Source organism: Ammospiza nelsoni, chromosome 4, assembly GCF_027579445.1.
Source record: "Ammospiza nelsoni isolate bAmmNel1 chromosome 4, bAmmNel1.pri, whole genome shotgun sequence".
In the NCBI taxonomy this organism is placed as follows: Eukaryota; Metazoa; Chordata; class Aves; order Passeriformes; family Passerellidae; genus Ammospiza; species Ammospiza nelsoni.
The window spans coordinates 32696903-32711836 of record NC_080636.1 but is presented as its reverse complement, the minus strand read 5'-3'; the positions used below and the strand labels follow the sequence as shown (position 1 = coordinate 32711836).

General features: G+C 41.9%; 1 protein-coding gene across 1 annotated transcript in view; it reads right to left on the bottom strand.

The window, feature by feature from the left end:
• Nucleotides 1–1883: 1883 nt before the first annotated feature.
• Nucleotides 1884–14934, bottom strand: part of ENPP6 (ectonucleotide pyrophosphatase/phosphodiesterase 6) — a 28603-nt gene continuing 15552 nt past the window's right edge. Inside the window, exons 3-8 of the mRNA XM_059471152.1 lie at nucleotides 13844–13955; nucleotides 9419–9560; nucleotides 8348–8527; nucleotides 5944–6081; nucleotides 2950–3073; nucleotides 1884–2140 (exon numbers count right to left, since the gene is read on the bottom strand). Coding sequence (XP_059327135.1) covers nucleotides 1917–2140; nucleotides 2950–3073; nucleotides 5944–6081; nucleotides 8348–8527; nucleotides 9419–9560; nucleotides 13844–13955 — 920 coding nt within the window. The 3' untranslated portion in view covers nucleotides 1884–1916. The remainder of the gene's footprint in view (nucleotides 2141–2949; nucleotides 3074–5943; nucleotides 6082–8347; nucleotides 8528–9418; nucleotides 9561–13843; nucleotides 13956–14934) is intronic.

The following is a 14934-nucleotide window of genomic DNA, read 5'->3' as shown; positions in this document are numbered from 1 at the left end:
CTGACAAAAATGAGTTACACAAAGTACTCACAAGGATCAGTGTTGGTTTCATGTGTCATGGCCCATCCATGAAACAACTCAAGGGATCCAATTTGTTATTTTCAGTTTCTGTTTGTACAACTGAGGAGCTGAATGTACCCTTATAGCTTTAGAAACATTTCTTCTGTAAGAAGACCTTGGCTTCTGCTCTCTGGTAAGACTTAAAATGGCACATTGTGGAGGGGTTAGCAGGCACTGATGGTGTCTTAACCTGATGATTTTCAGACAAAACTTGGTAATTTAGTTATCTTGTATGCTGACTTAATTTTTTCTTTTTTTCTTTTTTCTTTTTTCTTTTTTTTTCTTTAAAAATGTGCTCCAGTGATTTCATTGAGCCTGGTCCATTAAAGAGCAACAGGGAACTCTGAACAATAGGTGCTTGTTTTACAGCTACTGCAAATGCTTCGAAAGCACTAAATTGCCTTTTATACTCAACAGTCTAATAACAAAGCCTGATTTTTTCCATTTTTCTCCCAACTGATTTGATGGTTCACTTGAGCTTTAATAACACATTACATAAATCTTTACAGCTATTACAGAAGTCTTTTGTCAAGTTTAATTTGGTGTTTGTTTTTTTTCCCCCCCAGTGTAACCATTCACCCTTAAATGCACTGTAGCACACATACTGGGATCGTGCTTGTCCCTGGCTCCAGAAGAGTTGTGAGTCCTAGAGGTTTGTTTTACATGGGGAGGGACCTCAGTCCTGCCAAAGGCAGCTGTTGCTGAAAGCTCCTGGTTCAGAGGTATATCAGATAAAGCGCTGTGCACTCCCAAAGGCACCTCTGGCAACAACTCTATCCTCTCCTGCTGTTTAATTTAACTTTGCTGTTACAACTTTGCTTGTGCTTGATGGCCCATGGTGGAAAAAATCACCTGGATTAGCTGGGAGGGTGGGAGATCTATCAGTGTAGACCTCTCTCCCTGCTGCAGAATAAAGGGAAATGTGCTGATCACCAGGCAGAGGTGTAGAGAGCAAAAGCTGATAGAAGAGCAGTAAATGTTGAAAAAACTTCAGAAATGCAATGGAGTATAGAACATGATCAGATGATATTATCTTCACCTGGAAAAGCAGAGAGGCTGTTAAATGCCAGCCTTCCTCATCCTATGTTCTCCTGACCCTTGTGTGTCCAGATGTCTATTCATTTTCCCACTAGCTTTGAAGTGGAGGATTTCTGTCACTTTCTTCTTTCCCAGCCTTTCACTCTACTGTGGTCTGTGAGGAAAGCCTGGCCCTGGAAATGGGCAGAGCCAGGACTCGTGTTGGTGAAAATAAAGAAGGAAAGGCTGAGAGAAGCAGGATGCTCTCCTGCTGACCCACCTCTCTCAGCATTATGGTCCCTCAGCAAAGCTCTTGGCTCTTTAAAGACTGTGTCTGTATAGACAGGGCTTGGCTGGTGCTGTAAGGAGAAGATGGGACTCTGCTGCTGCTGGAGCTGGAGATGAAGGGGTGAACCAGGATGATCCCAGCTACACACAGAGAGGTTGTCTCCACTCCTGAACTTCTCAGTATGGCCAACCAGAGTGAGCTCCTCAGTGAAAGATGCTGGGGTGAGATGTGTTTGATGCTCAGAGATCCCCATGTGCACCCACCAGAAAACTTTGTGGACACCCAGCCAGGATTGTGCCCTCACTGGCAGTGCTGTAAATCTAGGTGAGTGACACCATTGTCCCTGGCTGTGTTTGGAGCAGCACAAAACCTGGCTTCATGTTAAAACCATTGTAAATGCAGGATGGGTCAGATTCATGCCTGGTGGAGCACAATGGAGGAGTGGGGGACAGCCCTCTATTAATGAAGCTATTATTCAAATGAAGAACTTTAAAAGAACAAACAGAGAAGGATGGAGTTGCTGGTGACACTGAGTGACATTGTTCAGGGATCACAGTAAGGAGATGTGCCTGGAGAACAGGGAGAGCAGAGCTAGTGCCAGGACACAGCTGCTGCGCGGGGGGAGCGGTGCCAAGGGGGCTGTGTTTCGGAGCATGCACTCCACCCTGGACCAGGAGCCATTGTTGGGCAGTGGCTGTACTCCTGCCAGGCTGCACATGATGTTGTAAACATCCACAGATCGGATGGGAGGCGCTCGGTAGTTGGATCGGAAATCTGCAGGCAAAAGAGAGGAGTTGGCATCAGGCAACCCTGGAACATGGGGTGCTGTGAGGCAAGGGCTCCTTTGTCTTCCTTGGGACTTACTCACCAGGCTGGGATGTGGCATGCTACACAATTTGGAGCACAGCTCAGCAAAAACATTAATTTAAACAATTTTATTCATTATTATTTCTTCTAGGCCAATTTTATTATAGAATCTAGAGAAAGCTCTGAAGTTTTAAGTACAGGAGTTACTTTACTGCATGTGCTTGATAGATGTAATAGCCTGACATAATTGTATTGTACATTCTGCTTTCACTGGTGCAATACAATTAGCCTGGTGCTCTGCCTAGTGCTCTGCCTGGTGCTCTGTCCTGTTTAAAGGGGCTGATGAAGTAGAAACCAGGAGTTATGTGTCTGCCCATCAGACACATGAGTGAGCTATGCTGCAACCTTCCCAAAGGAAGTGCCCTGCTGTAGCGAGTCTGAATTCCCCGACAAAAGCAGGATTTATGTGTTTCAAATAGAATTGAAAATTTAGGCCAAAATTTAGGGAAACATGGCAAAGACTTAGTAACTGCACTGGGACATCAGAGAGAGGCTGACTAAATCCCTTCATATCTCTCTGCCCTGTTTCTTCAGCTATGAAATAGATGCAGTGCAACAAGCCCTCCATTGTGAGGAAATCCTGCCATCTATTTGTAATTTTTGGGTGCCACAGAGTGCTGCATCAGGGTCCTGATGTGCCAGGGGCTGCAGGGCTGCAGGGGTGAGGGCCATGGGGCTGCAGGGGAAGTGGGACACTAGGGATGGTGGCACTGTACCTGGGCCATATGCGAGGAAGAAGCCTCTCATGTCCATGAGCTCATTGTCGTAGCCATGCCAGCCATTCTGCCAGGCCTCCTTCCTCCCCGTCCCGTTCTCCCAGTAGGGCAGCTTGTCCCTGCTCTGGGTGACAGCAGCAGAGCATGGTTAGTGCCTGCCTGTGAGCTGTGCTGGGCACTGTGAGGTGCCATGTTGTGTCTCCATGTGCTGTACCATCCCTTCAGGCCCCACACTGTGCTGTCACCTGCACAGGAGCTCATGCCCAGGAGGGGTGACCCCTCCTGACAGGCTTTGCTGTCTCAGTGAGTAATCACCTCCCCCTCCACAGGGAGGGGAGGACAACTCATGTAGATTTCTGCCACAAACACGAAGTACCACAGTCATATGTGACTTGTGTAAGGAAGGTGCTTTCCCTCTCCCCATGCCTGCAGCACTGCTCTCCCACCCAGCACCATGCACTTCTGTGGGTTTGCTGGGGTGTTGTTCTTCCCCACATGCCACTGACACCTTAAAAAATAAGTAATTTTTTGCTCCATTTGACTATTCAGCCTAATAATACAAATATTCCCCCTACTAGATATTTTCTAATCATTATTTCTTCTCCCCACTTGTTTCTGTATTAAAGCAATGAGGTTTGTTCCACGGAACACTGGTTCTGACCTGAGACAGTCCCACTCTCTGTGGCCTGTGCTCTGTTTTATTTCCTTGCTCAGTGGATCTACTCTTTATTAATTTATCATTATAAATCTTGTTCTTCCTAGCCCATACTGCACTTAAGATGTACTCTTAAATTCCTTCCTTACTTTCTCCTGCTTTGTATCAACAGCTCTTACCTACAACAGTGCCATTCTGTCAGAGCAGCAGTCCCTAGGGGCTGATCAAATGCTGGACAAACCTGTCCATGAGTTTCTCCTGTCCCGTGCTCCTTAGGGATAGCAGCAGACAGATGTGGCACTCACATCACCCCAAAACTGTGGCAGGAATTTCACTTAAACAAAGAACATCAACTCACAGTTCATCAGACCCATGGCACTAATTTCTCTGATAATTACAGAGAAGGAGCTGCACAGTCCTCTAGAGTGTCCAGGTCTAGCCTTCACACTCAGGTACAGAAGGACAGAAGATGCCCACAAGAGTTTCCCACATTCCCACTTTGGGCAAGTGCTGCAGCTCCTGCAGATGGTGAAGCAGATTAAATGAGGTTCCCTTTCCTTTTATAAACATTTATTTTGTCTGATTTTTATCTTCTTAAGAAAGAAAATTGAATGTGCAATGCCTAAAGGATGTGGACCACTCACTCATGTGAAAGGAACAAGGTCATATGAGCAGATCAGCTTTGATACAGCATGAAATCCCTCCTCATCGTGCTTTAAACGAAATATAGATGGGCTTCAGTTCCTCTGCTCCGTGATGAGGGAAACAACTTTCCAGATACACCCCCATTGTCTCTTTCAAAAACCCCCACCATCAACAGAATCCCCTTTTTCAAACAGCTTTTAGCTATCCACTAGCTAACAGAGAGTTAAAAAGCCCTGGGAGCATGACAGGGAAGAGCTGCACATCCTCTCTTCACTGGTTTGGGCAGGAAGTATAATAAAAGGCTCAATAATTTCTTTAAAAATATGACAGGAAACTTTCATTTTCATATCCCATTCACAGATAATGAAAATGTACTGAAGAGAAGGAAAATCTGACAGCATTAATGAGAGGACATTCTTGAAAATCAGAAACAATGGGAAGGAATGGGCAGAGAGACAGAAATAATTATCATAGCAGCAGTGTTTGCTGCACTGTTATTAAGGTTTGTCAGACACTCAATGATTTTTAAAGTGCTTTTTTATTTTCTACAGAATATGTAAAAACGTTCTATTTTGAACTTTTGTGTGAGAGAGTTTAGTTGCATTTTTTAAAAATAATTTTGGAGAAAATGTTTCAGATTCCTACTTTACCTGTCTAAATCTTAACTCTGGCTTTTAATACTTTTTTTTTTTTTTTTTAATCAGAAATGTGGTATTCATCCAGCTGTATTCAAAAGTCATCAGGTTTTTTTAGAGGTGCATTTTATTAAGCTTTAGAAACTATTATGCTAAATTTATGTTGGCTAGTGAGAAATGTTGTAGTGTGGACTGAGCAAAGCTTGGTGAGCAGTAGCTCTGAAGGCCATGAAAGATGCTGAGCTGAGTTACAATCACCTACAAGGCAACAAAGTGCCCTGACTATGCTGGGACACAAAAGAAACCCAGCACTCCATGGTTCTGTTGCCAACTTACTGAATTCATGTATGGCTTGGGCAAATCACTTAATACACTGCTCAGTTTACCTCCTTAAAAAATACACAGTTGTCTCACCCTCTGAGCTGTGCTGAGCTGCAGTTAGCATCTGTAATGTGGAGGTGCCCAGATGTGACACAAGGACAAAGTAACAACAATTCATAGTAAAAAAAATAAGTTAGTATGAAAAATCTCTTCATGTTTGTGTTCTCTGCTTAACAAGTTCCCAGGTTTTCAGTGTGTGCATGGGAATCTCTGAGAAGTAAATCTCCAGTGTGACCCCTTTGAGACTGGTGGTCTTGGGAGAAATGGGGCATTTTTTTGGACAGTCTGATGGGAGGAAAGCCAGGCAGAAGGAAAAATTGCCACAAAGTACTGCTGAATGGAGCATAATAAGGAGGAGGAGGATAATAAGGACTTGAAATGGAAACACTCTTTTTGTCTGAAATGAAAGTAGATAGCAAGGGGAGAGAAGAAGAGTAAAGCAACAAAACTGGAATGTGAAATACAAGAACTACTGCTTTATGACAACAGAGAAAAAAGAGGCACCTTGACTATTTAACTGGTTGCCTCTAGGATAGCTGCAATACATTTAAGTTCTTTTAAGCACACAGCAGAATTTGACATTAGTTTTGTAGTCAGCCCATTGACTTTAACTCAATGATCAGTAATATATTGCACCTTTCCACGGTCCTGTCTAAGTATTTTGCTTCTATACTTTACCTCTACTATGAACCATCCTTCTTCAGCCACGAGAGTTAGTGGAGACACAAATTTTCCTTTTTTGTAGAAAAACCTGTTTGGAATATCCTGTATGTTATAAACATCCATGTGTTCCACAGCTTTCAGTTTTTGATATATCTGCAAAACAAATGAATGTTAGAACACGATCTGGCTGTAAAATCATAAATACACTAATGGGAACATGGAAACACCTGGATTTGCAGAATGGCTAATCCTCTGTAATAGCTCATCCTCAGCACATTCACACCAGGACTTGCCTGTCCAAAGATCATGGCTGGACAAAACCTGCCTGTGTGGTTCAGGGGATTCTAAAACTTGAATCATAAACACATAGGAATGCATGAATTCATGTATTGTGTGTATTTATAATACACGTTCACAAATGTATACATGTGAGTGTAGCAGCCTACAGAAACAGACCAGGAGAAACCACACCTGTGGAGACAGGAGGCAGTGAGTGAAGTGCTGAGACACTCAAAGGCACCGTGCGGACTGTGGACAGGCATGGAAAAGAGATATCATCTTCACTGTCTGCCACTCATTCCCTCTTTGTGCTCTTGAGTGGAGAATGAATGTCACCTCACCTGTGTTTCTGCACTCACCCACTCAATTACTATCAAGGGATTGATAGTGCTCAGTTATCTGCTTCGTTAGTTATCTGATGTGAGATTAATTAGCCAAAGCCTGCAGCTTTGAATCTGCACAATGCCATACAAGTGGTTTATTAATATTAATTATACTGTCTGGAATATAATCACACAAATGTCATTACACCACAAATTATTCAGAAAATAGATTTTAAATGCCTGGAAAAGATGTTCAAATGCCAAAGAGTAGGCAGCTATTGGAGCCTCTAGACTCTATATTGTTCTTTAATAAGTTAAATATAAATAATCTTCAGGAATAAATAGCTCAGTTCTTCAAAGAATGAAAGGTTCTTCGCTAGCCTTTCAGCTAAGTCACTCTGGTGTGTATATGTGTGCCAGATATGTGCACTGATGTGCAGTGACCATAAGGACATCACCAGGGTGTGATGACACAATTTCTCCCACCATGACCAGGGCTAGAGAGTGGTCGCCAGTACTTCTGGTGCTTTGAAATGGGGTAATTCTTAGAGATGATGACCACTATGTTATAATATACTACAACTCATAAACATAGCTCTTTAAAATTCATTAGAAATAGAGAATCTAGCTATTGGGAAACTGTAAATCAACTTAATTTTGCTTAAAAAGCATCCCTCCAGTAAGAAATCCTAAAAAGAAATGAAAGAAGGAAGCAAAACAATAGTATAAGGCATTGTACTTTATTCTCCTTAGGAATATTAGGGTGTTTAATGAGAGAGAAGCATGTGCTGAAGAGCTTTGTTGGATGAAACCCTATAGCTGTGTGAAGTTGCAACTTGCCCTTGTTTGAAGGTCTGGCCTACAAAACCAGGGAGCTCTGGGTTAAGCACATCAATGCTGTGATCCCCTGTGATGCACTTGAGAGTGAATTGCTCATGCATGCCTCTAAGACAACTTTCAGTTCTGGCACTAATTTGAAATGTTCACAATATCACAGACACACAATTCCTAAAGAGATTGGGTGCAAAAATCAGCAAATATTCTCTTTTAAAAATTGCACAGGCTACAATATACTGTAACTGGATAAAATATAATGTAGAAACCAAAATCATTTGCCTGGGGAACAGCTTGCCCATTTTGTACATCCACTCATCTATATTCTGAGAACAGCAGTAATGACTCCTCATGCATTGGTTTTGGGTTAAACTATAATGTACTTGTCTATTAGTCAGAGAAATTACATTTTAATTCTTTTCAAGTGATTTTCAAATCTTTTCTCTATTGTTTTAATTTATCCCTCAAAACCCTGAAGTTCTAGCATTGAGCTTTTATGGTTGACTCAATCCAACATGCTTCATCAAAAATTCCTCCAAGGACAATATTGCAATTCTGGTTTAATGGAGTTGGTTCTTCAGTGGAAGTTTACTGGAATATAAATGCCTGAACCTGCTTCAGATGATTTGAACATCCTAGCTGGAGTGTCAATAAATTGACTAATATATATAAAATCCTAAAAGCGCATTTTGAACTAAAATATTTTAGCTATTTATCAGAAGCTAATAAGGGTGGAGTTTAGAAGCATGTGTCTTTGCCATGTAACAGTGCAAGTTCATGCTTTTTAATTTGCCTGGTGTTACTTTCCTTTGGAAACCAGCATCTCAAGGATGTCACAGGATCCAAGTCTGACTCCTGATAAGAGCTGATTTTTGCACACATCTCTGAGAGCAGTAATTGGATGTTAAGAGAAAACAGAAGACACAATTAGCATAAAAACTGAGAAAACACAAAACTGAGGTGTACAACTAGGCTGTACTCACCTCTGCATGCTTGTCTGGAGCTGGCCAGAGGCTCACAACAGGACCTCGGTCTTTCATTTGTATGGTGTCACTCATATTGATATAGTTTTTCAGCTCAATCACTTTATCTGCCCAAGAGATGTCTGTCATCCCATGATCAGAGAAGAGGAGGACGTTGATATCATTCTGAAGGCCTTTGCTCTGCGAGGAAAGTGTATGACAGCTTTTAGGGCCAGGTAAGAGCTTGGCACTGTCTGTGCCTGCTGGAAAATGTAAATCACCTTTTGACCTCCACTGTTTCTGGAAGTTAACCAGAAGGATCACATCCATCAATGTCCTGCAATGTGCTTTGCCACCACCCATAATGGTGGATACCCACTTTTACTTGCTGCTCTGGAAGAGTCTGAGAGGTTAGCACCAGAGTTTTTCCTAAACAAGTCCACACAGCAATTTTGCCACAATACCACTTGTGGAAGGGGTGTTTCTCTCTTTCCCTCCCAAACGTGAGCACTTAGCATTAGAGCTTTTAATATTTAGTGAAATTGAAGATGCATATTCCTCTCTTCACTGAAACACATAAAAACTCCAACATGCATTTATCATTGTCAGAAATATTCATAGAATTGCTATTTACCCAAAAGATTTTGTCACTGCAAAATCATTTCAATAATGCTTTTTTAAAACCAAGTTTAAAGTACAGAGTTCTGAATGCTGTCATAAAAACTGATATGAAAGTTAATAGTCTGATTCCACAAACCTCAGGAAACACAGTTTTGATTTCTTCACCTACAATGAAGTCCAGCTGGCAACACAAGTCATAAACAGAGCAACATGTATATTGGTTTGTGGCTTCCTGGGCCTACTGGTATAAATCCACCAGGAGGGTTATAATGCCATCAATGAAAATAATAATCAGGGTAATGGTGCCTTGAATTCCACATGAACTCAGCAGCCTGTTTCTCAGGAAAGAAAAATTTACAGCCACTGCATTCAGTTACAGGTGTTAAACAGGCTCTGGGCAGTGCCACAAGGACCGGTTTTAAAAGCCTTGTCCAAAGACACCCAGGAGCTGGGTTTATGGATGCCACTCACCTTGATGAGTGAGATCATGTTGCTCAAGGCTTTGTCTACTTCCTTCAAAGCGTTTTTGCGCTGCTGGGACGAAGGGCCGTAGTGGTGGCCTTCCACGTCGATGCGCTCGTAGTACACCGCAGCCATCTCGGCGCTGTTGTTGCTGGGGGTGGGACAGAGGGCAAGGAGTGAAGGGCTGACACACATGGAGACCTCCTGGCTACTGGCACTGTTGTCTTCACAAGTATATAGAGCCACAAAACCCCATTTTCTGCTTCCAGCCTGTGCTGTCCTACCACCTATTGCACTGCTGGGCTCATTATTCACACCCAGAGTCCCCTGAGTTTGCCTGGGACTCCCATCAGAGGCAGCAGGTGGAAACTGCCATGTGCAGGCTGGCCTGGCAGTCCTCTACTACCTATTTGAATCAGGAAAGAAGCTTTCCCTTTAAGAACAAAGAAATTCTGATTTCTGTGCTGAATGCCCCTATTAAAAGGATTATGGGAATTACCAGTCAAATGTGCTTTAATTAAAAAGTTTGGCACTTCTGGCTTTCTCCTGTGTGATGTCTTCCAAACCACAGAGGTCAACTCAGGATGTGCTCTGCTTTACAAAATACCAAGCAGTATGATCTGGGATGAGATTTTAGGAGGGGGTTTTATTCAGGAACATGAGCAAGGGAAACAAAGGTAATCTCAGAATTGCACAAGTTTAGCTGATCACACTTTTCTGTATTGATTCCTGTCAGCCTCATTAGTGGGGATAGCACACACATCAGTGCTTAATTTCATTTTCATGACCACTTTACTGTTCTCTGTAAATCTCCCTGAGAGAAATTGTGTGGATAAAATCACAAACCTATACTCCTGAACCCAAACCCAGTCTTTTTGCGCTGTACTTAATATATGGCAGAGCATGCCATCCATATTACATGCTCTCATCCATATTAAGATCTCTACAGAAAGACTTGTTTGTCCAGCATGTCTGATTAAAGACACCTGGGCAGTCTGGTGTAATTAGTGGGACAGAAGAGGCAAAATCTGAGATGAGGGATTGAGTGAATGAATTAGAGCCTGTCATTTGTATTTCTCAGTTTGTAGAAGGCTCAGAGGAGCAGTCCTGTGAGAAGCTGAAGATGTCTGCTGGGGTGGGAATTTCTCCATTGCTGGCCCTGCAGAGCAGTGCTGTTCCTCACTCTTCAAGGTTTTAAAGTAATTTAAATGAACCGGCGCTTCCCTCTCCCCAGTTTCATTTTAAGCATTACTTTCCATCTGTATTAGGCATAAATTATTTTCTAAAATTTGACCCTGTAATTTCTCTATTGCATACACAGTCATTGAACCTATTGAAATAGTTCACTTCTGCTGCAGTACCTGTGTTATAAGCTACTTAAACTAATTTATGTCTTCTCACCTATAAGTAAATTATCATTTTTGACCAAGATAGAAGCTAAGAAAGAGATTTACTGCATAAAGCAAGTGATCTCATTTAGGCTGTGGTGAGATTTCTCCATGAGGGCTCAGTGCTGTAAGGAAGAATATTTAATTACTTCAATGGGACAAGATCCAGTAATGCAATATGCTTAGGAGTTTGCAGAATTTGGTACAGCATGTCTGGGGCTTGACTTTGTTTCCATTTTTGCCTGGTTTTCTATGGAAAAAAAAGGGGTTTTCTAAGTTTTCTAAGAAAACCCTTATCATGGCTTGCATGGGAGAAGTATTCTGTCTTTAGACAGAAGTATTCTGTTAGTCCTGTCTTCTTCCATCACCAGTAACTTTCCAAATAAATTACTTAGAAAAGAATGCTGAAGAAAGTTGGACAGCATTGATGGCAACACCAAAAAGTATTTTATATTCTACCAGCACACTTTGCAAGTACAATGCAGACCTCATGACACCTCCCCAGGCAGATAGGTAGATTACAACAACCCATAAGTTACAGTTGTTGAAAAGATTCAAGGGAGGTTTTAGTTTCACTTGCCAAAAACAGATGCTTGACTTTGTTTTGAATATTCTTGGTCCAAATAGTGGTCTTGAAGCACCTGTTTGAAAAGACTGGAGAATATTGCTGAAGGCTGATTTCCTGTGGTTGCAAGAGAAGCTCAGTGGCTCCCTGATGAGTTAGGTACTTCACCCTGGAGTCCGTGCAAGGTTTGCTAATGGTGGGTGCCCAAGTGCAGTTCTTTAACTACTGATACCTGCCATTAGGGCTGATGAGCAAGGCACTGCTCCAGGCAACAGACTGCCCTTGCCACGGGCTGTTTTCTCACATACAGCTAAGGACAGTCTCGGCCTAATGGGCTTTTCCAATTACCTAGGGTGTGGAAAGGAAACACACTGCATATGCCAGCCTTTGAACAGCTCCAGGAGTCAAAAGCACTTGTGAAAGATATAGATAACAAGCTGAAGACTCTTCTACTGGAGATGCTAAATCCTCCTAAATAAATATGACTACAAGAAAAGCATTTCAGAGACTTTACTTCTTATGGGCTGGCACAGCAGCATGGAACTTCTTCTAAATCTTAAAGAAATAAACAAAGAGGATGGATGAGAGAAACAATAAGGAAAACCTACCAGATTTTAAATATTTTCATTCTCTACCCTCCCTTCTTACTTTAAGTCCCTGCAGTATTCACACCTAAACCTGATTATTAGTTTTATGTGAGAGCATTACTTTTTCCTCTTTCCCACCTTGTTGGATACAGGGCACTTAGTTTAAAGGAAAAGAACTCAGGAAGAAATTCACCAGGGATGGTGTGTAAACAGACACCAGTGACAGGAACTCCTGCTACACTGGGAAGATCTGTGGGATTTGGGCACTTCAGAAAACTGTAGCTGTTATTTATGACATCTTGGTGGCAGGGATTTACACTTTTCTTGAAATCATCAGCTTTCACCTCTTCCAAGTTGTTCCACCAACACTGTGGTGTCCCTTTCCTTTTCCACCACAGACAGCAACAGGCAGCCTTGTGGCTTGGACAGAATTAGCTATTGAAACTTTCCAGCTACCAAAAATAACAGCTTGAAGGGCTGGTACTTTTAGCAGTTTGTGCCTCATTTTTCACTATGTTCACAATTACAGAGCTGAAAAACAGCACTGAGCACCCTTACACACTGTGCTTCACAGAAACCAAGTAAGAAGCTTCAAGGATATCTTGACCCATCCCAAAATGATACCAGACCAAAAATCTTTCTACATTAATTCTGGGTTTCTACCAGAAGCCAGAGCTGATGTCTGTATTACATCTTCCATTCCCTTTTTATTCACTGAATTAAAAGCATTGCAAAAGCTCCAGAAAGCCTCCTATGACACATATGGCTTCCTCATGTCACATGCAGGTAACTTTCTTTAAATCTAAGCTAAATAATTTCAGGATAAAACCTCTCACATGGTCTCAGAAACCTTCTGTCTAAGCCCTTGCTGCAAACAACACTTATTTGTGAGCATTTGTGCAGCAGGACCCAGTGTGCAACTGGGAGCAACTTCCCCAAGAGCACTCTCATAATCTTGGAGCCTTTATTTCAGGAACAATCAACACTCAGAACCTGAATACAAAACTTTTTGGATTCAAATTGCTATGGCAGTTGCAAGTATTGAAGTAGAAGGGTCTCCTAGGATTGGATTAATTATGGAACCAACAAGGCTTTAAAAGGAGAAGCTCAGTTATAGTCCAAGTAAGGCATTGGTGCAGCATGTGATGGTGCAACCTTCCCTGACTTTACACCCTATGTGGAATTGTCTCTTGTAAATGTTTGGATGAGAGATGGTGGAACTTGAAAGCTGGTTTTGGAGCATACATTTTTCCTAGGAGTTGTCTGAGAGATATATTCCCATCAGTTGGACTATATGGCTGTTCTAGGTCCCTTCCAACAGAATAATTCGAGTCTACTCTATTTCTATTCTATTCTATTCTATTCTATTCTATTCTATTCTATTCTATTCTATTCTATTCTATTCTATTCTATTCTATTCTATTCTATTCCCATATTTGCAAAAAATAAATGCCCTGTCCAAAAATATTTGGCTTGAGATGTTCTAAAATGAAGAAAAATCCAGACCATCAGTCTCATAAACAAGTGACTGGAGCCGAATTTCAGAATTTCCAAATCCCCTGTCTAAATACAAGCATTTCAAAGCCTTTTCTTGCAGGAGTAGACATGCACAGGCTCATCCTGAAGTTGTTTGAAACAGCAAATTACAAGCCATTAAGTCAGGTTGTCTCCTCCTTGTTGCAGACTACACCGAAACAGAGGAGCACATCTTTCCCTCCACTCTTAGTGTAAGGCCCTATTTCTGTTATGGCATTGTTTCTATGATGATACTCTAAAGCACTCTTGGCCCTCCTCTTCCTACCTGGAAGCTCATCCTGAAATTTTCCCTGATAGTAAATCCAAAGATTTGTCCCAGAGAGAGGAAACCCCACACTGCAAAAATCTCATGACGTACCACAGAGACTCGAGGGCATCGCTGATGGCATCTGCGAAGTTCCTGTCTGTTGGGACACTGAAGTACTCGCGGCAGTAACTTGGTCTGACTCCAAGGATTTCCACCTCGCAACCTATGAGCAAAAAATGTGGTAAGCTCTGCTATTTCACCTTGATCACAGACCTCAGACCCTGATGTCCAAGTTCAGGTCTGTAAATTCCCTGTGACAGTACTTACCTTATGCCTTCCCTGCAGGAAACCATGTGGCTGGCAAGGGAAATGGGGAGAGAGGTTGGTTTGACAAGTGCTTGTAGCAAACTGTACATTGCACTCTTTTATTTCCTTCTCTAAAAGGAAGGTCTATGTGTGTCCTGCCCACAATAAAATGCTCGATTCCCTCGTGGCAGACCATTTCCACCTAAATCACCAGCTTGTTTATATTTTAACTTCTGTGGCCATATAGCCTCATTTCCAGGCTTCCAACATAATAGATTTAGACATTGTTCTCTGAAACTTCAGCAAATACTTTCCAGTTAGACACACTGTATCTTACATTGCAATATCCTCTATAAAGTGTATTTTATGGTGTGATACTGGCTCTCCACTATTATATCTGTTTCCCAGGAGGTCTTATTAAAACAGTGTAAACCAATTAACTCTCTTGGCAACTGGCAGCCTTTCTTGCAAAATAAAGTCTGTTTTGTAGCCTAAAAATTTATGGCAACAAATCCTACAGGAGAACATGGCCTTGAACATAGAAAAACATGTTTTTGTGAGGTTTCTTTGCCCTTTTGCTCTCCAGTTACTATGCTGCTGAATAATATTAATATTTAAAAGAAGTATGCTTCCAGAAACACTGGATTAATGCAAATCATCATTCCAGAACTCCAGAGTCCTCCCATCACAGTTAGGCATTTTCTGATGTATTCAGAAACACATCAGAAAACAAGGGCCACAAGGAGGAATCAAAACCAAAAAGCCCCACCTTTTGCAAAAGGGCCTCTGCATACAGCAACACAGTCTGGTCAAAAAGGCAGCTCTAAGCCAAAACCTGAATCTGTACATCTGGGTCCCTCTGCTTCTCCTTTGGGAGGAAAGTGAAATGCATTAAG